The following is a 26,341-nucleotide window of genomic DNA, read 5'->3' as shown; positions in this document are numbered from 1 at the left end:
CAGTTCTGTCTGTTAAAAAAGAATGGGCTCATATTAAAGTGGTTGACTGCCAGCAAGATTCAAAACAATGACAGAAGGAAGGAAAGGCGGGGGCAGATTAACAAATGATTGCTAACTTGAGTTGAAACATTGAGTTAAATTATAAATATATGTAGCATTTCACTTTTTGTGATGTTTTATGGTTTGTTAGTACTGCTGTAGTGGGAAAGGCTGGATTGTGCTGTTTAGTTTTTATTACGCTTTGAGGGATTTACTTTTTATATAATTGATAGTCCTTGGCTAACTAATAAAGACTTTGGGAATTCACAGTATATCTGTCCATTATTTTAGAGAATATTTACTAGGAATGCATGAACACTCCCTCCCCAAACATTTTACTACTCTTACCAAATCAGTTAGGCCTTTCTTTAAAATTCCTTCTATTGAAATTTCTCAGGAATTTTGCCTGATGAGGAAAGTCCACATTTAATTCCAGTTCACTTTGCAGTAAACATAATTGGTAGCTTGTGATGCCTGCTTTAGATCTCTCTATATCAGAAATTACACAAAAGATTCATTTCACTCCTTGTGTGAAAATAACATTTACAACTCTCTCTCTCTCACACACACACACGAGAAAATAACAGATATTTGGGGGGAGAAAATGAACAGATGAGGAACCTTCGTTTCTTTCATTGTAGAAGAATCTGAGAAAATGAGATATTTTAAAAGTTACTTACTATTTTTCTGCATGGATTTCTTTTTCTCTCAACTTGAAGTTCTTTTTCTCTTTCAGTGATGTCCCATTACTGTGTATCTGTCATACATGCCACTTTATAAAAGTCCTCGTATACTCAGATCTATGATGATTGTAAAAATATGCCAACATGAGGAGGAGATTTATTAACATCTCTTTTGTGTTCCAAGAGATTTGCTCTCACAGGAATCCAACACATCTCAGAAGTAGACGTACACAGAAACAAAATTAACTTATCTTTTTGTTAACAAGTCAATGTTTGAGTTAATCAAACTCAGGGAAGGAAGCTATTTTCCCCATGCTAGTTATATCAAGTGTACTCATTTACAAACAGTCATTGTAGGAGCACAAGAAAAGCCTGCTAGATCAGGCCAGTAGCTCTTCTAGTTCAGCATCCTGTTCTCACAGTGGCCAACCAGATGCCCATGGGAAACCCACTAAGAGGGCCTAAGTACAAGACCACTTTCCCCTCATGTGGCTACTGGTAACTGCTTTTCATAAGCATACTGCATCTGAGTATGTTGGCAGAGCACAGCCATCAAGGCTAGTAGCCATTAATGGCCTTATCCTTCATGAATTTTTAAAAACATCCAAGTTGGTGGCCATCACTTCCTCCTGTGGGGTTGAATTCCATAGTTTAGCTATGTGCTGTGTGAAGAAATACTTCCTTTTGTCTGACCTGAATCAACTTCATTGAATGTCCACAAGTTCTACTATTATTCACTAATAGGCACAAATCCTTGCAGTTTAAGAATGTACCTATAGCCTACAGATATTTCTATCAAACGTTAAAGAGCATGGAAATTGGGCAGCTATAGTGAATGCACTGGGGGGGCAGGAAACCTGACCTCCTCTCTGAGATATTGGACTGCCCTATAAATTTGTCAAAATGCAAACACAATTTGGGTTGGTCTGTCACAGTCCAATCCACTTGCTGTGTAGCTCGGAAGAATTTGGTAACATGTGCCTCTGAGCTTATGGTGAGTGGTGGCAATTATGTTGCTACTTCAGCAATGATTCTAGCTGTTGGAAAAAAGAGGATGCATGTTTTCAGCCTGCTATGTTTAAACCACTTTATTTAAGGCAAGGTGGGCACAGTAAATAAAAAACAGAGCACAACTAGAATTTTGCTAGAATATATTTCACCTCCCACTGTTTTATCTTGTGCAAACTGAGAGATTCCTGATGTCCACTGGAGACTATTCTGCAGAAGTCAGTGTCATTATTCCACAGTTTTTTTTGTAGTTTTCTTAGTGTAATTTTTACCAAGTGTTGCTGTACTTCACATCTTCACAGGAATAGAAACAAAAGAAAATGACTTCCTATAAGGAAAATTCACTAAAATTGCAAAGGAAATCAGACATATTTAAAGTGACCATCTGAACTATATTAACTGTCTTAATAATGTTGCTTCCTCCCTGCTAAAACAAGATCAGCATAGCACATGTCTTTTTCTATTATTTGGGCTGATATGAGCAGAGCTTGGAATATTACTTTAAAAAAATAATAAATTACAGTTACAGTTATATGGCCCCAAAAAAGTAGTAATTACCGTTACAATTACAGTTGCTCTGAAAGTAACTGATTACTTTACATTTCCTCCAAAGTAATCACTACAATTACATTTCAGTTACTTAAAAAAAAACACCTACAATGTGCTGGCCTTGGCTGTTGCACATCTAAGTAGCCTAAAACAACATTAAAAATAAACAAACAGATGTAGTAGAATAATTATTTCTATTCATAAGATAGCAATGGTGGTCTCTCCAGTGGTAAGGGTGGTGGGGAGGGAGGCTGAGGCCACTACTCAGATCTTTGCACGTCAAACCAAGTGCAACCCCTCCCCCTTCAGCCAGCAAGCATAATCTCTCTCACTCAACCACCTCCCAGACCCTATCTTGCCACCAGCTAAGGGACACTCACTCAAACAAACATTTTCCCCTGAGATGCAAAAAGGTTAAAATACTGCAAATGCAGCACAGTAGCTAGAGAGGGTGGTGGAGGCCACTTTGTGTGCTAAGTGCAAACACAGTATTCACACACACACACACACAGACACACACACACACACATTGTCATCTTTCACCTCCACAGTTCTTTCTCTCCGTTCTGCTGCTGCCTCCTTCTCCTCCTTTATCCATGTTCTTGACCTCGGGATCCTTTTTCCCTCCACTCCATTCTTCACCACCACTATCCATTTTTTAAAATAATTGTTTTCTTCACTCCACCCCGTCTCACTCTCCACCTCCTCCCTCGTCGCCTCCTACCCATCCACAGAGCATGAGGAAAGAGCAACACTGCACAGAAGCCCAGTTTGAGGCACATGATTTTCATCCACAAATCAGAGGAGCAGAAGACTTCCCCTGCTCTCCCCCTAAGTAATGCCCAAAAGTAAGTCTGTAAACATTACAAGTACTCCACAAAAGTAGTAAAATTACTCCTATTACAATCAAAATGTAAAGGAATTACCCACTTGTTACTCAAAAGAGTAATGAATTACAAGTAATTTGTTACTTGTAACTAGTTACTTCCAAGCTCTGGATATGAGATGTTGCCACCACTCACCGTATGCTCAGAAGCAATTCTTACCAAATTCTAACAAGTTAAACAGCAAGTGGATTGGACTGTGGAAGACCAATCCAAATTGTGTTTGCATTCTGCCAAATTTGTAGGGCAGTCCAATATCTCAGAGAGGAGGTAAGGTCTTTTGCTCCCCTGGTGCATTCACTATAGCTGCCCAATTTCCCTGCTTTTTAAAGTTTGATAGAAATATCTGTGGGCTATATGTACTTCCTTAAACGGCAAGGTTTTTTGCCTATTGGTGAATTTCCCTCCTTTTTAATCTGGGAGGTAAGAAATGAGATCCTGTCCAAGTTTGCTGAGAATGGATGGATCATTTGCATGCTTACTGAGTTCAGTGGGATTTACTGCCCTGCAATCATACTTAGGATAGGTGAAACTGACCACAAGGGATGGGGAGAGGAGGAGGAGGGAGGGGAGGAAACACAGAGGGGAGGACTGGGATGGGAGCAGGCAGAAGGGGGAGGGGAGAAGGACAGGTTTGATCATTTGCATGTTTATTGAGTTCAGTGCGATTTACTCCTCTGCAATCATGCTTAGGATAGGTAAAATTGACTGGGGGGAGGGAGGGAGGTCTGGAGTGGGCAGGGGAGGAGGAAGACAGAAGAGGGAAAGGGAGGAGGAAAGGAGAGGAGAGGGGAAGGAGGGGAAAAGGAGGTCAGATCATTTACATGGTTATTGAGTTCAATGGGATTTACTCCTATGCAATCATGGTTAGAACATATCATACGGCAAGCGGGATTGGACCAAGATGAAAGAGTTGTGAAAATTGGAGGGAGAAATATCAATAATGTAAGATATGCAGACGATACCATACTATTAGCAGAAACCAGTAATGATTTGAAAAGAATGCTGCCAAATGTTAAAGAGGAAAGCACAAAAGCAGGACTGCAGCTGACTGTCAAAAAGACTAAAGTAATGACAACAGAAAATTTATGTAACTTTAAAGTTGACAATGAGCATATTGAAGTAAGGATTATCAATACCTCGGCACAGTCATCAACCAAAATGGAGACAATAGTCAAGAAATCAGAAGCAGGCTAGGACTGGGAAGGATAGCTCTGACAGACCTGGAAAAGGTCCTCAAATGCAAAGAAGTATCACTAAATACCAAAGTCAGTATCATTCAGACCATGGTATTTCTGATTTCTATATATGGATATGAAAGTTGGACACCTCAAAGAAACTCAAGTTGACATTAAGGATGAGAAAGTATTTTGCTAAAATCAGACTTGGCACTAGATTTCCTTACAATCTGCATATTCACTATTTTGTGGACCAATCCTGAATGCCATGGGTTTCTGTGTCTTTTTCTAACGTGAGGTTTTTAAAAACAAAAAACTGAGTAGAACTTTATTATAGAGCCACAAGAGCATGGATTTTTTTCTCATTCCACAATGTTAAATTGAAAATACCCCCATGCCATTCTGCTGCTTCCCATAACCACATTCCAACAAAAAAACCTTACAAAACGTATAATCCTGAACTCAGAAATGCTTGCTTAACAACCCTGTAAATTTTCGAAGGCGATACACAGAACAGTCAGAGGAAATAGAGAGTTCAAAGTCTAAAGAGAAAAAATACCCAGAGCCCTTTTGGACTTTTTTCTGTCAAGAGTTCTCATAATCTGTTGAAATTCATTAAAAATCAGCCCTGTACACAGAGAACCTTTAATGCTATTACTGACCTTGTCCCATACTCTGACCTTCATCTTCCGCAGTTTAAATGTTTTTAAAAATGTGTAACTCTTAAAGAGATTTAACATTGAAGTCTATTATAGCTTTGAGCATGCTGAGTAAGAACCAACTGTCAGTGCTCCAAAAGCTGTCTGGCTTGGCTAATCAGGTGGCCACATCCACACTAGACATTTATTCCACTTTAAACAGTTATGGTTTCCCCCAAAGAATCATGGGAAGTGTAGTTTGTGAACGGTGCTACGAGTAGTTAGGAGATTGCTATTACCCTGACTAAGCTCCAATGGCCAGAGCGGTTTAATAGTAAGCCCCTCTTCTGGGGATTGTAGTTCTGAGAGGGGAATAGGGCCTCTCCTAGCAACTCTCAGCACCCTTCACAAACTAAACTTCCCAGGATTCTCTGGGGGAAGCCATTACTATCTAAAGTGAAATAAAGGCCTAGTGTCGATGTGGCCAGGGATAACTATGGTTTACATTTAGGTGAGAGACTACATGTGCTTGCTGTAGAATAAAAAGGTGAGGGAAACCTTGAAAAACAATGATACTCTTTACTATGTTTTCCTTTTAGAAAGGAAAGGAAAGAAAAGAAAAAGGGCTTTCCCTCTGCCCAGTGCCCCCAATCTCCTACCACCCCTCCCTCTCCCTTCCACCTTCCTCCCTACTCTTCTCCTTCTCCCCTTCACTCCCCTTCTCCTTCTCCCTCGTCCATCCTGTAAGTCACTTTCATCTATAATAAGCATGATTGTACAGGAGTAAATCTCACTGAACTCAAAAGCCATGCAAATGATCAAGCCCTCCTCCTCCTTCCCCTCCCACCTACTTCCTTCCCACTCTTCCCCTCTGCCCTTTCTCCCCTCCTCCCCATGCCATTGCCCCTCCTCCGCTCCCTATCCCCCGTGGTCAGTCCCACCTATCCTAAGCATGATTGCAGGGGAATGAATCCTATTGAACTCAATAAGCATGCAAATGAACGATCCACTCTCAGCAAACTTGGACAGCATCCCATTGTTTACCTCCTGGATTAAAACTCAGAGAAGTTCTCTAACAGAAAAAAAGACTTGTAGGGACTACATTCATTACTCATTACTCACAGCTCTGACTTAACCCATTGTCTAGAAATACTGAAAGGCAGGAGCACACATATATCATACTAGGGGCTGTTCACCTGCTTGCTTTACTTTCCAAGCCCATCTACCCACATTGTCCTCACCAACTCCTAGCACCAAATCCACCCACCCTCCCTTTGCTGGTTTCCAAAGTTATGCAACCACAATCTCTTTGCAGATTGGCAGCAGCAGTAGCGACAGCACTAGTGGTGGAAACTGGGAGAAAAGTGGAAAAAGAAGCTTTTCTTTCCTCTTAGTCTCTCCAGCCCCCCATTCCCTGACCCTGTGGGGAGAGAGAGAATGAAGCCTGCATTATACAATTGTGGTGGCGGCAAAAAGGGGAGTAAAGGGAAGAAATACCTTCTCTCCCTCCTCTCGCTCCAGTGGCAGTGGCAGGAAGTGGAGGTAAAGGGAAGCAAGAAGCTTCTATCTCCCCTTTATTTCCTACCTCTCCCAATGCAGCTGCCACCACTGGCACCACCTCTGCAGGAAATGAGAGGAGAAAGCCTACATTTTAAAATTAATGCTTTTTTTTAACTTGCTTCCCAGAGCAGCAGTGGTGGCAGCATCAGCAAGGGTAGGGAGAAAGACTTTATTCTGTTTGTCCCTCCCCACCTTCCCCTTTCCCCAGGCCAACTGGGCAGGAGGAAGGTGGCCAGTAGCAGCACCAGCCTCTCATCACAATATAGTTCACAGTGCTGCCTATTGGTGGGTGATGCTGGGAACGACAATGTGATGACGCCCTTAAGCAAATAGAGAAGACACTTTGAATGATGCTTGCATACTTTGCTTCATAACTTTTCTTCTATGAAGGCTAAATCCAGTCCTTCCTTCCTTCCTTCCTTCCTTCCTTCCTTCCTTCCAAAGAAAGCCCTTCCTTGTTTGGTCTGAGTTCTTTTGTGTGTATTCCAGAAGGAAGATAGAGTTAGGGTCCTTCAGCTGGCTAGCCTTGCCTCCCTTTACCTGCGCTCTTCTCTACCTAACTTCCTTCCAGTGTAAACTGATATTCTAAGGGAAGCTGACCTGCCTTTTGTCTTCTAAATGCTTTTGGGGTGGTTTAAAATCATTAAAATAATGATATAAATCCCACAAGCCACCACAAATAAATATAGTTTGAAATGAGTAATCAACAACAACATTGATTGCCGTGGGAAATGTGCAAAAATGCTTTAACAGCTGGGAAAATAAAATATTTTTTACATGGATTCTAAAAGACATAAAACGAGATGTCAGGTAAATCTCATTTTGATGGGGTTTGCACAGACAGGCTGATACAGGCAGCCATGTTGGTACTGGAGAATGATTTTATCTAAATATCAAGGCCCAAATTGTGCGTGATTGTGTAGGCAAGCACCAGCTCCTTTATTTTGGCTCAGATAGGTTCTCAGTTGGATTCACTCAATTAAAATTATGTCCCCTGCATTCTGAACCAGCTGGAATTTCTCAACTGTCTTCAAGAATTGTCTCACATGAAGTTCAGTGCAGTAATATAAAATGGATATTATATGTGTCAAGGAGAATTCTAAGTTGTAGTAGCAACCTATGCTGGAAAAAGTGTACCATACCACAGAGGTTACTTTATCTGCTAGTGAAAAAGCTGGAGTTAGAAGATTATGAATATGATCTTTCAGTGTGAGTGCAATACTATCCAGAACAGACAGAACCCCATCTTTCCAAACTCAGGACGAATCTACGATAGAACATTTTGTCTAGGGATGGGATCCGCTTGTTGATGCCTGGTAATTTGCATTCCATCAATCTGACAAGGTGGTCAATTTTGTGTTGCTTATTTTCTACTATACTTTGTTTTGCAATTCCATTTTTTACCTCCTGAAAAATAACAAAATTGTTAATAATGTTTTCTTTTCAGAAAGGAAGGAAAGCTGCTTTCCCTCTGCCCAGTGCCCACTCACCCAATCTTTTCTCCTCCTCCTCCCAAATCCAATTGGATCATGGCCAGTTCACAATGGAGAAAGCAAAAGATCTCTTGGTCACTTTCAAAGTTAGCAAGGCAAAGATTGAGATTGGTCATTTTAATGGTAAAAAACAAAGAGCAGGCTCATCAACTTAATTGTAGCAAAGCAAAGACATGAGCTGCAAAAAGCAAAAACACAGGCTGGTCAGTTTAATATTAGCAAAGCAATAATGCAGGCTGGTCAGTTTAACATTAGCAAAGCAGAGGCTACAAAGCAAATAACAGGCTGAGCCAAGCAAAAACATCAGGCTATAAAGCAAAGAGCAGGATGATCAGTTTAAGGTTAGCTAATAAAGACACACAGCTATCAGTTTCATGCTAGCAAAGCAAAGACACAGGCTGGTCAGTTGCACATTAGCAAGGCAAAGTTCTATCTATCTATCTATCTATCTATCTATCTATCTATCTATCTATCTATCTATCTATCTATCTATCTATCTATCTCTTTGATTGATTGATTGATTGATTGATTGATTGATTGATTATCTTGCCCTTTCTCCCGGTAGTTGCTCAGGGTGGCATGCATAGTCAGTGGGAGACTACTTTTGCATCAGGCTAATTCAATGTGGACAGATAGCATCAGGGTGCAGTGCAAAATCATCATTAACATTTAGGCCTTTTTTTTTTTACTATGCCATAGAACACCTAGAGTGACTCACTACATGTGCATTTATGTATTTATCTGGTGTGCTAATTGTTAAACGTGGAAATTAGAGTTATCTCTATCATAAGGATCCAAATGGAAGCCAGCATTGTTAAGAAACAGTGAAAGAAGCTATTAGTGGCAAGAAGTCTTCCTTCAAAACATGGAAGTCAAACACTGACATGTTAAGAAAATGATAAGCTAATTTTGTTTCTGTGTGTCTCTAGTACTGAAACGTGTTGGATTCCTTTGAGAGCAAATCTCTAGAAGCACAAAAGAGATGTTAATAAATCTCATGTCGACATATTTTTATTGCCATCATAGATCTGAGTGTAGGAGGACTTTTATAAAGTGGCGTGTATGACACAGTAATGTAACATCATTGGAGGAGAAAAACAACTTCAACTTGAGAGAAAAGGAAATCCATAAAGAAAAATAGTAAGTAACTGTTGAAATATCTTATTTTCTCAGATTCCTTTACAGTGAATATAATGAATGTCTCTCATCCATTTGCAGAAGCTAAGTAGGGGTGGTACTGTCCTCCAGGTTCAGGCCATGTGGTGCCAATGTGTCCAGAGAGTAAATCCAAAAGTTCTCCCTTTTAGTCAATGCTGCTGGATCTTTTGGCATCTCTATTGCTGTTATAGAATAGTCCAAAAGGCTGTGACCATCCATGCTGAAATGATTTGCAACTGGTTGCTCCACTTTCTTTTGTTAAAAAGTGCCAATCTGTGGTTTCTGAAGCATGTGCGTAGGTCAGTTGTGGTTTGATCTACGTATTGGATACGACATCCTGGTCTTTTGCATTCGATGACATAAATTATATTGCAGGACCTGCTGGTGATGTTCTGTTTGATGTAATAGGTCCTGCCTGTCCTAGTGCTTGTAAAAGTAGCTGTCTCCCTGAGGTACACACAGGTGATACAGCATTTGGAGTGACAAGGATGAGACCCAGGATTGGTGATAGGTGGCTTAGGCACAGCTCTCACTAACAGTCTGTACAAATTAGGAGGCTGGCAAAATGCTACAACAGGAGGCCTGCTGATGGCTCTAGCAAGATGCTCAGAGTTTGCCAGCAATGGGTAGCTCTCCCTGATTGCTCAGTGATAGTTAGGAGATGCTGGATGGAAATCTACCACAAATGGAATCCTTTGCTCTCTGCTCTTGGACACCTCAGTATGATGGAAGGTTTTCTCTGGACAGAATGGAGGCTCGGTGGATGTTGCAATTGATAATATGTAAAAGATATCCTCTTAAATGAAGGTGTTATTTAAGTTCACTTATCCTCCTCTGGTATTTATCTTCAATGTTGCAAATAAGTTTGATTCTCAGAGCAAAGCTATACACAATGTTTGTCTTTATATGCTTAGGATGGCAGGATTTCCAGTTTAGATAGATGTGGGCATCAGTGTGTTTGCTGTAGAGATCAGTGGCTATTTTGTTGTTTTCAGTGCTGAGGATATCAAGAAAAGGGATGTTTGAATTATCATCTGTACTATTAAATGCAAACTTAATAGATGGATAGAGTTGATGTACTTTTTAAATTGTTCTAAACTCTCTTTACCATTTGTCCAGACCATAAAGATGTCATCAATGTATGGCCACCATATAAGTGGTTTGTTGATGGCCTTTTTGAGGATCTCCTGTTCCAGTTTACCCATAAAGAGATTCGCATATGATGTAGCCATGCGAGTCCCCATAGCTGTGCCTTGTAGTTGCAGGTAGTGTTCTCCATTGAATGTAAAGTTGCTACAAGTCAGGACTAGTGTAGCTAAAGTTGTGAGAACTCTGTTGGAGGATTCTTCATATCTCTGGTGTTCCTTAACATGAGTTTCTTAAAGCCTGAATCCCATCATTATGTGGTATATTGGTGTAAAGAGATGTGACATCTAAAGTAGCTAGTATAGTATTGTTGTGGAACTGATACTGCTTGTTTAAAGACTCAGTTTTAAGCAAGAAGTCTTTGGTGTCTTTGATATATGATGGGAGGTATTGCACCATGTTGATCAGGATTGTTGGCTTTGTGGATTTTAGGCAGCATGTAAAACCTTCCAGGGGTGGGATTTGGATTAACAAGGAGATCAGCAGTTTCCTCTTTAAGAAGTTTCCTACTTGTAAGGTTTTGTATACATGTAATGATACGAGTATTGAGATGTCTTTGTCAAGAAGTCTAGATGTGGTTTCATCCTTTAGTTGTCTTTGACCTTCTGCTATTTGGTCTGTAGTGTTAAGTACCACAACAGCACCACCCTTATCTGCGGGTTTGTTGACAACATCCCTTCTCATCTCAAGGTTCCTTAGGGCTATTCTTTCTTCTTTGGGAAGGTTGTCGTGAGTAGGAGTTGATGTGTGGTTGTTGATGACTCTGTTTATTGATAAGAGAAAGGTTTCTAGGACTGGATTCCTGTTAATGTTCTGTGTCCAAGTTTTAGGTGGCAGAAACTGTAGCAGAGGATCTCTATTGTAGAGGTCTATGCTGTTCTTAGAGTCATCATAAAAAAATTCAGCTAATCTGCATCTCCTTTCAAATGCTTTGATGTCACATTTCATCTGTGCTATATTGTGCTCTCTAGGTGTTGGGCAGAAGTTGAGGCCTTTGGATAGAAGTCTAATTTCTTTAGGGGACATTTTGCCTGCAGTGAGATCTATTATTGTTGTGGGGTAATTTCTGTAAGTTATGTCAGGTGATCTTGTTATACATGTGGAAGTTTTTGGAGTAACTCTTTTGAATCTCCTGTTTTTCTTTTTCTTGTGGCTAGCTTTTGCTCTTGTAGTAGATGAAAATATTTCTTTATAAATAGAACCCTATGTTATTAAATTGGATGGAATAAGAGGAACATGATATCTTAGAATATCCCTTTTGGTTTTTTTTCTTTTTGGTGGCATGGACATTGATAAAAGTTGCCTGTTCTGTTCTATGGAGCAGATACAGGAGGCATTCAGAGTCGCATGGTGTTAGAATGTTTCTTTGAAACATCAATTCCTGCTGTGGTGCTTGTTTCAAGGGGTTAATTTTCAGAAGATTCTGCTTAATAATCGTAGAAATAAGGAATATGCTCAGCTGCTGTTTCTCTATGTGCCAATTTAGACATAAAGGGATACTTTCTGGAATAGAAATTGCTTTATACATCTCAAGGCCTTGTGGGATAATGTTTAAGGTCTTATATACTTTAAGATGCTCCATAGTAAGTTGGCATTTTGTAATCTTCACTTGTAAAAACATTGCACACCTTGGGTTGTTATTGTTGTTGGTGTGTGTGTGTGTGTGTGTGTGTGTGTATACTTTATCCTGCAACTCTCTCTCCCTCTATCCATTAATCTGGCATAAATAAAAAATTCTTAGACTTATGTGAGTTTCATATTTTCAGCTATATTCACACAAGGAGTGAAAGGAATCTCTTGTATAATTTCTAATATAGAGAGGACTAAAGCAGGCATCACAAGCCACCAAAGATATTTACTGTGAAGTAAAGTAGAATTAAATGAGACAAAACTCCTGAGAAGTTTCAATGGAAGGAATGTTAAAGAACGCCCTAAATGATTTGGTAAGAGTAGTAAAATGTTTGGGGAGGGAGTGTTCATGAATTCCTAGTAAATATTCTCTAAAATAATGGACAGATATACTGTGAATGCCCAAAGTCTTTATTAGTTAGCCAAGGACTATTAGTTATACAAAACGTAAATCCCTCAAAGCGTAATAAAAACAAAACGGCACAATCCAGCCTTTCCCACTGCAGCAGTACTAACAAACCATAACACATCACAAAAAAGTGAAATGCTACATATATTTATAATTTAACTCAATGCTTCAACTCAAGTTAGCAATCATTTGTTAATCTCTCCCCGCCTTTCCTCCTTTCTTTGATTGTTTTGAATCTTGCTGGCAGTCAGCCATATTGGAATGAGCCCGTTCCTTTTTAACATAACGAACTGTATTGGGTAGAAGGGAGATGTTATCTTTGTATTATATTTATGAAAATCTAAATCCAAAATAATTGCCCCACAAATCCATGGGTTATATTGTGAATACATGAATTGCTTGTATGTCAATTCTGAATAACTTCACATTATCCTCAATGGAGCGAAACATTTTCTTTCTTTCTTTGTTTCTTTGTTTCTTTGTTTCTTTGTTTCTTTGTTTCTTTCTTTCTTTCTTTCTTTCTTTCTTTCTTTCTTTCTCAAAAAACAAAAAACCAAGCTAATTTCTATTTCCACCAAGCTAGTCATTACATCACACGCAAACGCCAGTTTTGCAAAGTGCAGACTCTCCCAAGCCAACCTTTGTTTTCCTTTGCCTAATCATGTACCATTTATATGCAGCAATTCCCCCTTCTTTTAAAGCCTTTCAAAACCTAGAATGCAGACAGCTATTGTCATATGGGAAGCTGTCTCATTCCTAATCAGACCATTGGTCCCTCTAGTTCAAAATGCTTACCCCAGCCTTCTCCACCACCACCACCAGATTTTAGATTACAGCGCCCTTCTCACCCACTAAGCACAATCAGTAATTGGGAATAATGAGAGTTGTAGTCCAAATCTTCTGGAGAACACCAGGTTGGGAAAGGCTTGCATATGCTGATAGTAAACAGGTCTAGGATGTCAGACAGGGATCTTTTCCAGTCCTTCCTAGGGAAGGTTGTTCCACGTAAGCATGTACTCTGTTACTGAGTTAGTCTTTCACCAAATACATATATAGAAGGAGTAAGTAACAGGTTTACTACATTTTACCAAGCATATTTGCCTGATAAAAAATCAAGAGAAATGAAGTACAAATATCTTTCAAGCTTTTTTTGGAAGGACAAAGATGGCCAGTGTTCTTTGTGTTGAATTATCCCTTGTTAAGGTTCATCTGCCAAGTGCATCTCTATTAACATATCCTCACCGTTAAATTCACCTCTTCATCCTTGTTTCTTAGATGTTTCTTTAGACACTCAAAAAAGCAGTTCCTGGATTGTGGTATTCTTGTAATTTATTTATTTAGAGTTTCAAACTTTTAAATAAAACTGTGCCTCAGTGACATACACAGACGAGTTTACAAGCATAATAATAATAATAATAATAATAAAATAATAATAATTAATTTATGTGTCGCCTATCTGGCCAATGGCCACTCTAGGCGACGTACATGTAAACAGTTAAAACACAATGTGATAAAATACATTAATACAATATATAAACAATACAGCAGCAACAACAATATTACTGCAGGGTAAGAGGCATTTCAGTCATAAAAGTTAACTCTCCCCGGAAATCCCAAAGGCCTGTTGAAAGAGCCAGGTCTTAAGGCTTTACGAAATACATTTAGGGAAGAGGCGTGCCATAGATCTTGTGGGAGGGAGTTCCAAAGGGTGGGGGCCGCCACTGAGAATGCCCTCTCTCTAGTTCCCGCCAATCTAGCTGTTTTTGTCGGCGGGATTGAGAGAAGGCCCTGTGTGGCTGATCTTGTCGGGCGGCATGATTGGTGGCATTGAAGGCGCTCCGTAAGATAAACTGGGCCGAGACCATATAGGGATTTAAAGGTTAATACCAACACCTTGAATGGGGCCCGGAAGACAACTGGAAGCCAGTGTAGATCGAACAACACTGGTGTGATGTGATCCCGGCGGCGACTATTTGTAAGTAGTCGAGCCGCCGCATTTTGTATAAGTTGTAGTTTCCAGACCGTTTTCAAGGGTAACCCCACGTAGAGCGCATTACAGTAATCTAATCGAGAGGTGACCAGGGCGTGTACTACCAGTGGGAGCTGATGAACAGGAAGGTAGGGTTGCAGCCTTCGTATGAGGTGTAGTTGATACCAGGCTGCCCGGCTCACTGCCGAAATCTGAGCCTCCATGGACAGCCTGGAATCAAGCACAATCCCAAGGCTGCGGACCTGGTCCTTCAGGGGTAGACTCACCCCATTGAACTTCAGGTCAACATCTCCCAACCTTCTCTTGTCCCCCACAAGTAGCACCTCGGTCTTATCAGGGTTCAACTTCAGCTTGTTCCTTCCCATCCATCCACTCACGGATTCCAGGCACTTGGACAAGGTCTCCACAGCCAACTCTGGTGAAGATTTAAACGAGAGATAGAGCTGAGTGTCATCCGCATATTGGTGACATTGCAGCCGAAATCTCCTAATGATTGTCCCCAGCGGCTTCATATAAATGTTAAAGAGCCCTGTGGCACACCACAATTGAGAGGCCAAGGGTCTGAAACCTCCTCCCCCAATGCTACCTGTTGGTACCTATCGGAGAGAAAGGAACGGAACCACTATAATACAGTGCCTCCAATTCCCAATCCCTCCAGGCGCTGTAAAAGGATACTGTGGTCGACAGTATCAAAAGCCGCTGAGAGATCGAGGAGGACAAGAAAGGTGAATTCTCCCCTATCTAATGCCCTCCTCATATCATCTACCAGAGCGACCAAGGCTGTTTCAGTTCCGTGACCAGTCCTGAAACCCAATTGGTATGGATCCAAGTAATCCGTTTCATCCAAGTGTGTCGACAACTGGTTGGCCACCACTCGCTCAATGACCTTGCCCAAGAATGGTAGGTTCGAAATTGGGTGAAAGTTATTGAAAACTTGGGGATCCAAGGAGGGCTTCTTCAAGATGGGCTTTACAATTGCCTACCTGAAGGCTGATGGCATCACACCCTCTTTCAAGGATGCGTTTACCACCGCTTTAATCCCCTTGTCCAATTTCTCTCTGCAGCTCATAAGGAGCCATGATGGGCAAGGATCAGTTAGGCAAGTGGTAGGCTTCACAGTCGAAAGCACCTTGTCCACATCCTCAGAAGGGAGAAGCTGAAACCGATCCCAACTTACCGGCATGCAACTGGCCAACTCTGGTTCACTTACTGTATCCATGGCGCACGGGATCGAGCTCCGTAAGTGTTCGATTTTATCGGCGAAGTGCTTTGCCAATATGTCACAGGAGGCCTTTGACTGTTCCAAGGGTTCCTGGGCAACTGGACCGACCAGGCTTCGGACCACCTGGAACAGCCTCCTGGGACAGCACTCCGCAGACGCAATAGAGGCAGCAAAGAAAGCCTTCTTTCCTGCCTTCATTGCCACTTGGTAGGCAGCTACTGATCTAACCTGTGTCCGGACATCTTCGGAGCGGGATTTCCGCCACTGGCGTTCTAGTCGTCTCACCTCCTGTCTCAGAGTACGCAACTCTCATGATAATCATCATCATCATCTTAAAATTAAAAGTACATATACTGTAGCTCCCAACTACTTTGCTCTCAGTTTAATACTCCTTCTGCTTTCTTCCACAGGCAACATGGATGAGAAGAAACAAAGCATCATTAATCAATCCTCTCACTCAGAATTTCTTCTCTTGGAATTCTCAGAGGTTCGGGAGCTGCAGATTCTCCATTTCTTTGTGTTCCTTGCTTATTATCTTACAACAGTCACAGGAAACCTTCTCATCATCTCTGCAGTTGCCTCTGACTATCGCTTGCACACTCCCATGTACTTCTTCCTGATGAACTTAGCCATGCAAGACCTGGGGCAGGTTTCAGTCATTATCCCTAAATCCATGGTCAATTCTCTCATGAATACTAGATGCATTTCCTATTTTGGATGTGTTGCTCAAGTCTTTTTTTTTATGTTCTTTGCATCATCTGATCTCTCTCTTCTGACAGTCATGGCATATGATCGCTACATTGCTATTTGCAATCCATTACAATATGAGATGCTGATGAATAAGCAAGCCTGCATCCAAATGATTGCTAGTGTATGGATCACTGGATTTCTCTATGGTGTCTTAAATGCCGGAGGCACCTTTGCACCCCCTTTTTGCTCCAATATTGTCAATCAGTTTTTCTGTGAAATCCCACAGTTACTTAAGCTGGTCTGCTCTGATTTGTACCTAATTGAAATTGGAGTTGTTGTGTTAGGCGTTGCCTATGCTTCTAGCTGTTTTATCTTCATCATTATAACCTATGTGCACATCTTCACCTCAGTTCTGAGAATCCCCTCTACTGAAGGAAAGCAAAAGGCCTTCTCAACATGCCTTCCTCACCTCACTGTTGTCTCCATATTTGTAATCACTTGCGTCTTTACTTACCTCAAGCCTACTTCTAACACTCCATCACATCTGGATTTGGCATTTTCTATGATATATTCAATGGTTCCACCCTTGATAAATCCAATAATCTATAGCATGAGAAACAAGGAGATTAAAAATGCTCTGTCAAAGCTATTGTGTCTAGGTGAATTGTGAGTATAATTGTAATGACAGAAAAGTAGAAGTCGTGTAATGAATGATATTATTAGTCATTAAATATATATCTTGCCCTTGTTAGGTCCAAACCCAACACGCGAGCCGTCACTGTCTTTCTCAGCTCTCAAACACCCAGGAAGGTGCGGAGTTGAGCGCAATTATCCACTGCCAGAGGCTATAACAATAATACACACACACAATATTTACCTTTGCAAAGGGGACCCAGTACCTTCAAGCAAGATGCTTTTCAGAAGTGGGAACCCCGTTTATTGATAGAGCAGAGAATATATAGCTTTTCCCCAGAGGTTACAATATTGGGGAGCAGCGTCATAAACTACAAAAAAAACATTAATTGTCACCATAACCTAAAAGATATGTAGAGAAAGAGGAGAAGGGGTGCAGGGGAGGAACATTAACAGGGACATCAGAATTTCTTTCAGACTTGGGTCTGCATATTTCACACGTCCTTGAGATAAGCACTCTGTAGTTAAAAACAAAAGATAGATATGGATGGGGCATCAGTTGCAACCGGGCGCCCTTTGCGTGGCGACAACCTTAATATTGCTAGTCTTGCATTTCAAAGACTTACATGTCAAGGTTTATAGGGCAATAGGGAAACTTTAACATTTCTTTCATGATACACTTTGCAACTATATGCGAGGCATTAGGTTTGGGTATGAGACAGGAAACGGGGAGGGAGGAACGTTTCCAGCTTGAACCGGCCTTTATTCATTAAGCCTCTGGAATGTGAAAAGGTCAGGTCACCAGGAAATAAACCGACATTAAAATCATATCAAGTCCAAATACATTTCCATCCTAACAACCTCGTCCCAGAAAATGCCTGGATTTGGATTTAGAGTTGGATACTGAAAGCACTGAATATGTTTAGCTGTGTGTTCAAAAATTACAAGGAAACAAATTTTGATGAGATTTTGTGAAGATGTTCCAGAGATCATATGCTATTTGGCAGTAGAACAGAATTTCTGAGAAGGTGGTAAATAGAAGTCTTAGAGGTTTTTAAGCTGGGACTGGGTGGCCATCTTTCAGGGGTGCTGTATTAGTTTATTTCCTGCAGCAGCAGCGTGTTGGACAAGATGACCTTGGAGGTCTCTCCCAATTTTGATTCTTACACTTAATTCACTGATAAGTGCCTTTGGGTATTTAGGCACAAAAATCTCTTTGGTTCACAAAGTCAGCCTCTTTCCATTCCTACATGCCCATTCACACTTTCCCCCCATCAGCTCACACTGGTTGGCATTTACCGTTGATATTGTTCTGTCTGAATTTATTTTTAGTTGCCTTGCCACAATAACACAGAATTCCAGTGTGATCCTATACATGCCAACACAAACATTTCCCTCTGAATTCAAAGAGGTTTACTTCCAGAGGTAAAAGAGGCTTCCTTCAAAGAATCCTGGAAGGTATAGCTTGTGAAGGGTGCTGAGAGGTGACTTTCATTCCCCTGACAGAGCTCCAGTGGCCAGACTTGTCAGTCTGTAGAGTGGCCAGTCAGCAGCTCTGATTGAAGCTCTGTGAGGGGAACAGGGCATCTGGTAGCAACTCTCAGCCCCCTTAACTAACTACACTTCCCAGGCTTCTTTGGGGGAAGCCATGATTGTCTCAAGTGAAATACAGTAAAAATCAGGGGTGGGTGTGGCCAGTGACAGCTTTGGTTTAAATTTGGATGGGAGGCTACATGTGCCTGATGTAGAACAAAATAATAATAATACTGTTCACAACATTTTTCTTTGGAAAGGAAAGTGTTTCACTTCTGCCCAGTGCCCACCCATCCAATCTCCTCCCCTTCCCCTATCCCCCTACCTCTCCCAGTCCTGCCCTCCTGCTCCCCTCCCTGCCTTTCCCCCAGGTCAGGTTTACCTGTCATAAACATGTTTCCACAGGAGTAAATTCCACTGAACCCAAGAAGCATGCAAATGATCAACTTGCCCTCCCTTCCTACCTTCCTACTATCCCCTCCCTCTTACCCCTTGCGTTCCCCTTTCTCCATCCCTCCCTTCCCCTCTCCAATCCCCTCCCCCTCCCCTCTGCCTCTGTTTGCACGGTTTCCTGTGGAGCACATCCCAGTTTGGAAGGTTGACAGCACAGTTCAGAACTGAATCCCCCATTCTTTCTCATCTGTACTTTTGTTTTTAATTCTTCCATTGATGCTGACTCTACAAGAATAGTGATTAATACCAATACTTAGGATAGTTGGTCAGCTTCACAGGTCCCTGATCTGATTTTCCTCCATCTGTGTTTCGGGGGGGGGGATGTTTACAATATTTCATTGACAACACGTTTCAGGTTCATGTTGGGAGACTATGTGGAAAGTTGCACTACTCAGAACACTTGTAATAAGGCCTAACATCCAGAGTAAAAGTTATGTAATATTGCTATAATTTCTTTCTCCCTCAACCACAGTGTCTAAGCATGAAGAGGACTTCCTTCAACTTACTAATAAGCCAATTTGACTTGAGTACCATCAGTGGGCTTACTGTTATTGCTATTACATAATTATTGTGCAGTTATTATACAGTATTTGATTATGTTATTGTTTTTAATGGTTTTATATTTTAACATTGTATAGTACATTTATAGTATATTATATGGTGACATAAAAATATTTTTATGAATAGAAATAAATACAATAATATTGGGAGGCTGTTATGATCCTTACCTACTCCCCTTCCCACACTTTGCCACCATAAAAGGACATCAGATCTCTATTTAGTTCCCTTTTCCCCACTGCCAAGAACCACGTCTCACAGACACCTGGGCAGGTCATCTAGAAAGATATTGTTGCCTTCATCCATCAGGTGAACTCCATCAGCCCTATAAAGCTCAACTCTAGAGTGCTGTATATGTGGGTGATTTATAACCAACCCACCCTGTGCAAGAAGAGCCAAACGATTCTGCCAGTGGACTTTCTTACTTGCCCTATCCATACCTTCTGCATCTCCCAAACAACACCAGACCCTGAGAGGGAGTATGTATGACCATATCAGACGAACCATAGGCCAATGTTGCATCAGAAACTGCATGTCCTCACATGCCTGCAAACTAAGGGCCTTGCCCTTAAGTAAACCAAGGGCATTCCCCCCCAGGTGAATGACCACAACCTATGGAACTGTCCACACCAAACCTTTCTGGAATAACATGGGTAGGATCCCTTCCCAGGGCATCCCTCACCAGCCAAGCCACTGGACTGAGGCCCAGCTTCAAACCAAAATGAGACTTATCATCCCTACAGCCTGCCCAGAAGATCATGCTAGATTAGGATGCACTTCTACTCCATCCCCGCCCAGCAATCTGCCAAAAACAAAATAATTGCAAACGGTTAGGCTCCTGGACCTCCAGGCTCACCAAATGGGTGGATATAACTTCTATACGCACCAGAGGTCCACCTCAAATGGCCTGTGGCCTTGCCTGTGAACACACAGGATCCACTGCCATGCAGGCAGCTCCAGTCCTAAAAGAGTGGGTCCCAAACCCCAAGGGGTCCACTGCTAGGCCCTGAAGTTCTAGCTTAGTAAGCACCCAAAACTGAAACTTCATGGGGCAGACCCCCTCATGAATAAACAAGTAACCTGGCCCTAAACCCCTGGCCTCCAAAAAATGTTGTAATGCCATCACAGGGCAGATGTCTGGTGTTAGGGAAGGGGAGAAAACCACAGTCCAAAACCATGGTCTTGTGTGTCTGGTCCATCTTGGACCATCATAACGATATTAGCAGAACCCCCCTCAAAACCAACTTCGGACAGAAGGAGGGCACGTTGAGAAGAGTCCAGCTTGGACCCAGCAACCACCTCCCTTATCCAGAAGGCTCCAAAAAACAGTGTGAGGGCTGCTGCATGAAACAGCTGGACCTCAGAATGAGGCAAGCATATGTCCACCCATTGGCCGAACAGACACATCAATAAGTCTGGTGAAAAAAGGTGGCAGGGATCAGGGGTAGCGGGGTGCTTTCTAGCCCATCCAGCCAGCATATGGAGGACCCTAAATCCTCTGAATGGTCCTGAAAGCCCCCAGCCTTGGCCATAATGGAAAGCCCCACCAGCTTACCTCGCTGCATCCTGACCAATAGGCCTTTGCACCTATCTTCCACCAGGAATTCCAGAAGATGATTCACCAGGATAGGCCATCCTGGTGTGTACCCCTTGCTAGCCATGAACTGCTGGTGCTACCTACCTGCTCTCTGATAGCTTGTGAGTGTGCTGGGGGCAATGGATAGGCTTATGGCCCTCTCCAACTCTGCTCTCCAATCTCCCAAAATTGCAGGTGGCACACCATCCGGCTGAGCCCTGGCCAGTGACTATTGAAACCTCTCCATCTGATTCCATGACAGAGCATCAGCAACACTATTGTCATTGCCAGGAACGTGCCCAGAATTGCCGTGCCCAAAACAGAACTAAAATGTTGGCACTGGAGAACAACGGGCTGGACAAAGCCCATAACCCTAGCATTCCTGGATGTGGCCATGTTATCACACCAAAAATGGACTGTAGAGTTCTGCAGCCTCTCTGCTGATTAATAGACCACCACGATAGGAAAAAATTCCAGAAAGTTTATATCCCTCATTAACCCCTCTTAAATCCAGTTCTGTGGCTAGCACCCCTTACACCAGGAAGTTCCAAAAACCACCCCAAATCCAAAAGCCCTTGAAGCATCAGAGTGAACTTGCAGTTCTGCCTCCAGGACCTGGTCCTCCCTCCAAAAAGATACCTCATTGAAATCCTGTAGGAAGGAGGATCACACCACCAGGTCGGTGCATAAAGCTGCCATAACCCTGATCCTGTGGCAAGGCTGTGAGAGGCCTACCATGGCATTGTAACCCCTGCCTAAAAACACCCTGTCGGGTGCAATAACCCTGCATGTGAAGTTCAAATGCCCTGCCAGCTTTCCTGGACCTTGAAATCTCCCTAATCTTGATTTGCAAAAGGTTGAGCTTTTCCCTGGGCAGCTTACAGCACTGAGCCCCAGAGTCGACCTTGGTACCCAGGAAGGTTAAAACTGGGGCTGCACCCTCCATTTTTTCTGTAGCCAAGGGAACTCCCAGTTCCCCAGCCAGGCCATAAAACTGTGACATCAGGTGCTGGTATTCATCCAAACCTGCCCTACCCATCAACAGGAAGTCATCCACATAGTGCACCACTGCATCCAAATATGCTCGTCTCATGACTGCCCACTCCAAAAGGGAGCTCAAGTGCTCAAATACTGCACAAGAAATAGAGCAACCCATAGGAAATGCTCTAGAATTGGCCTAAAAATGCAAAACCCAGCAGCTCAAAATCAGCTACATGCACATGCAGGAGACAAAAAGCAGACTTGATGTTGCACTTGTCCATAAGGGCCCCGTTACTGCAGGTGCGCACTGTGAGTACTGTGGAGTCAAATGAAGTATAGAGCACTGTGCATAGACTATTTGGTGTGAAGACCCACAAAGCACCCACATTATTGCCCAGTGCTGCTGATCTACACAAAATGGTGCCGCCACATGCCCCAACAAAATGGCCGCTGTTCCTCCATTGCAAGAACACAACCCCCGGGCATGATTCTATAAGGGAGGTCTGAACGTTGGGCAACAATCCCCAAAGGAGACCTAGAAAGTCAGGCCACAATCCCCCTGGAGACCGAACACCACCGAATCCGCACCCTGCACAAAATCCACTAATACAGCACCCACCTTAAAAACTTCTAAGATTCCTATTTAATACCTTCTGAGAAATTCTGTTCTACTGCAAAAAAGCTTATGCTATGTGGAACTTCTTCATAAAATATCATCAAAAAGTGTTGCCTAAACATATCCAACACTTTCAGTATCCAACTCTTGAAATCCAAATCCAGGCTTCTTCTGGAAGGAGGGCACAATATTAATTTAATGAATAATAATATCATTCATCAAACAACTTCCAGTTTTCTGTCATAAGAGTTATATTCACAATTCAACTTCACAATATAAGACTTGAGAAGTTATTCAAAGAAAAGTGTCTTAGACCCAATAGCTTTGACAGAGCATTTTTAATCTCCTTGTTTCTCATGCTATAGATTATTGGATTTATCAAGGGTGGAACCATTGAATATATCATATATGCCAAATCCAGATGTGATGGAGTGTGAGAAGTAGGCTTAAGGTAACTAAAGAATCCGGTGCATACAAATATGGAGACAACAGTGAGGTGAGGAAGGCATGTTGAGAAGGCCTTTTGCCTTCCTTCAGCAGAGGGGATTCTCAGAACTGAGGAGAAGATGTGCACGTAGGTTATAATGATGAAGATAAAACAGCAAAAAGCAAGGACAATACCTAATACTACAGCTCCAATTTCAATTAAGTTCAAATCAGAGCACACCATCTTAAGTAACGGTGGGATTTCACAGAAAAACTGATTGACAACATTGGAGCAAAAAGGGGATGCAAAGGTTCCTCCAGCATTTAAGACACCATAGAGAAAGCCAGTGATCCATACACTAGCAATCATTTGGATGCAGGCTTGCTTATTCATCAGCATCTCACATTGTAATGGATTGCAAATAGCAATGTAGCGATCACATGCCATGACTGTCAGAAGAGAGAGATCAGATGATGCAAAGAACATAAAAAAAAAGACTTGAGCAACACATCCAAAATAGGAAATGCATCTGGTATTCATGAGAGAATTGGCCATGGATTTAGGGATAATGACTGAAACCTGGCCCAGGTCTTGCATGGCTAAGTTCATCAGGAAGAAGTACATGGGAGTGTGCAGGCGGTGGTCAGAGGCAACTGCAGAGATGATGAGAAGGTTTCCTGTAACTGTTGCCAGATAATAAACAAGGAACACAAAGAAATGGAGAATCTGCAGCTCCCGAACTTCTGAGAATTCCAACAGAAGAAATTCTGAGTGAAAGGATTGATTAATGATGTTTTGTTTCTTCTCATCCATGTTGCCTGTGGAAGAAAGCAGAAGGACTGTTACACTGAGAGCAAAGTGGGCAGGAGCTACAGTATTTGTACTTCTAATATTAAGATGATGATGATGATCATACAGGTGAACTTATGCTTGCAAACTCGTCTGTGTGTGTCCCTGAGTCACAGATCTATTTGAAAGTTTGAAAGTCTAAATAAATAAATCACTAGTATATCACCTTCCAGCAAATGTTATTTTGAGTGAATAGGCTTTGGGTGTATTGTTTCCAATTCACGATGAATACTACTCATGAAATGCTTTCTTCCCTCATTTTTGTGAATGCAGTTTGTCAGCTCAACTGTAAAAGGAAGGCTATTTCATACCATTTAAAAAACAAGGATGATGAGATAAATCTAAGAGTGAGGTTATGTTAATAGACGTGCACTGGGCAGATTATCATAAATGAGGCATAATTCACCACAAAGAACATTGGCCATCTTTATCTTTTCACGAAAAAAAGCAAGAAGGATTTTTGTACTTCGTTTCTCTTGATTTTTTATCAGGCAAATATTCTTGGTAAAATGTAGTAAACCTATTACTTACTTCTTCTATATATATGTTTGGTGAAAAACTCTAACTCAGTAACTGAGTACATTCTTAAATGGAACAAGCATCCCCAGGAAGGACTGGAAAAGATCCCTGTCTGACATCCTAGAAGAACTCTTTCCTATCAGCATACGCAAGCCTTTACCAACCTGGTGTTCTTCAGAAGATTTGGACTACAACTCTCATCATTCCCAATCGTTGATTGTGCTGAGTAGAAGAGAAGGGGTAACCATTGTGAACTAGAGGGACCAATGATCTGACTAAGCATGAGACACCTTCCCATATGACAACAGTTGTCAGCATTCAAAATTTTGAAAGGTTTGAAAGAATGGGAAATTGCATCATATAAATGGTAGATGATCAGGAGAAGGAAAATGGATGGCTTGGGGGAGTCTGTACTTCACAAAACTGACATGTGTGCGTGATGTAATGACTAGCTTGATTGAAATGGAAATTAGTTTTGGTGTGTTTTTGAAAGGAAGGAAGGAAGGAAGGAAGGAAGGAAGGAAGGAAGGAAGGAAGGAAGGAAGGAAGGAAGGAAGGAAGGAAGGAAGGAAGGAAGGAAGGAAGGAAGGAAGGAAGAATGTTAGGCTCCACTGGGGATAATGTGAAGTAATTCAGGATTGTCATACGAACAATTCATACATTCACAATATAACCCATGGATTTGGTAAGGCAATGTATTTTGGATTTCAATTTCTATGAATTTAATACAAAGAGAACATCTCCCTTCTACCCAAGACTGAATGTTTGGGGCTTTATCCCACGATCTCTAACAAAACTTACATATCCAAAGGGACAGGGAGTAATTACCTTGGCAAGAAGGAACAGTTTTTCCTTTGTAGTTACATTAGGGGGTCAGAAGGATTCCCTTGAAAGAGCGCTGGTGGCAGAGTGGACAGCCAGCTGTGGAAGTCCTGGAACACACAGTGCTGCAATGCAGTCTGTGAGTCGTCCAAGACAGAAATTCAAAGTAAACTGGTTGGGGACAAAAAGCATTGGAGAGAAGACGACATACTGGTCTTCCCGCGAACAAGCCAGACCCAAAGGATTTTATTTGATCCACCCAGCTTCCTAACTGCAGTTCTGTCTGTTAAAAAAGAATGGGCTCATATTAAAGTGGTTGACTGCCAGCAAGATTCAAAACAATGACAGAAGGAAGGAAAGGCGGGGGCAGATTAACAAATGATTGCTTACTTGAGTTGAAGCATTGAGTTAAATTATAAATATATGTAGCATTTCACTTTTTGTGATGTTTTATGGTTTGTTAGTATTGCTGTAGTGGGAAAGGCTGGATTGTGCTGTTTAGTTTTTATTACGCTTTGAGGGATTTACTTTTTATATAACTGATAGTCCTTGGCTAACTAATAAAGACTTTGGGAATTCACAGTATATCTGTCCATTATTTTAGAGAATATTTACTAGGAATGCATGAACACTCCCTCCCCAAACATTTTACTACTCTTACCAAATCAGTTAGGCCTTTCTTTAAAATTCCTTCTATTGAAATTTCTCAGGAATTTTGCCTAATGAGGAAAGTCCACATTTAATTCCAGTTCACTTAGCAGTAAACATAATTGGTAGCTTGTGATGCCTGCTTTAGATCTCTCTATATCAGAAATTACACAAAAGATTCATTTCACTCCTTGTGTGAAAATAACATTTACAACTCTCTCTCTCTCACACACACACATACACAATAGAGAAAATAACAGATATTTGGGGGGAGAAAATGAACAGATGAGGAACCTTCATTTCTTTCATTGTAGAAGAATCTGAGAAAATGAGATATTTTAAAAGTTACTTACTATTTTTCTGCATGGATTTCTTTTTCTCGCAACTTGAAGTTCTTTTTCTCTTTCAGTGATGTCCCATTACTGTGTATGTGTCATACATGCCACTTTA

At 41.6% G+C, this 26,341-nt stretch overlaps 2 protein-coding genes across 2 annotated transcripts; one reads left to right on the top strand and one right to left on the bottom strand.

Annotated features, from left to right (window-relative positions):
• The first annotated feature begins 16,001 nt into the window (after window positions 1-16,001).
• LOC133367744 (olfactory receptor 14A16-like) lies at window positions 16,002-16,946 on the top strand. Its single transcript, XM_061591844.1, has one exon. The coding sequence runs from the start codon at window positions 16,002-16,004 to the stop codon at window positions 16,944-16,946; it is 945 nt and encodes a 314-aa protein (XP_061447828.1).
• A 5,948-nt stretch (window positions 16,947-22,894) lies between these two features.
• LOC133367743 (olfactory receptor 14A16-like) lies at window positions 22,895-23,866 on the bottom strand. The gene has a single exon (XM_061591843.1). The coding sequence runs from the start codon at window positions 23,864-23,866 to the stop codon at window positions 22,895-22,897; it is 972 nt and encodes a 323-aa protein (XP_061447827.1).
• Window positions 23,867-26,341: the final 2,475 nt, after the last annotated feature.

The sequence above is a fragment of the Rhineura floridana genome, chromosome 11 (assembly GCF_030035675.1).
Source record: "Rhineura floridana isolate rRhiFlo1 chromosome 11, rRhiFlo1.hap2, whole genome shotgun sequence".
Taxonomy (NCBI): Eukaryota; Metazoa; Chordata; class Lepidosauria; order Squamata; family Rhineuridae; genus Rhineura; species Rhineura floridana.
Note: the sequence above shows the minus strand (reverse complement) of the source record. Positions and strands in the feature narration are given on the sequence as shown.

Bases quoted from the DNA above. Each gene is read 5' to 3' on its own strand.
- LOC133367744 (XM_061591844.1), top strand. From the start codon at position 16,002: ATGGATGAGAAGAAACAAAGCATCATTAATCAATCCTCTCACTCAGAA.
- LOC133367743 (XM_061591843.1), bottom strand. From the start codon at position 23,866: ATGGATGAGAAGAAACAAAACATCATTAATCAATCCTTTCACTCAGAA.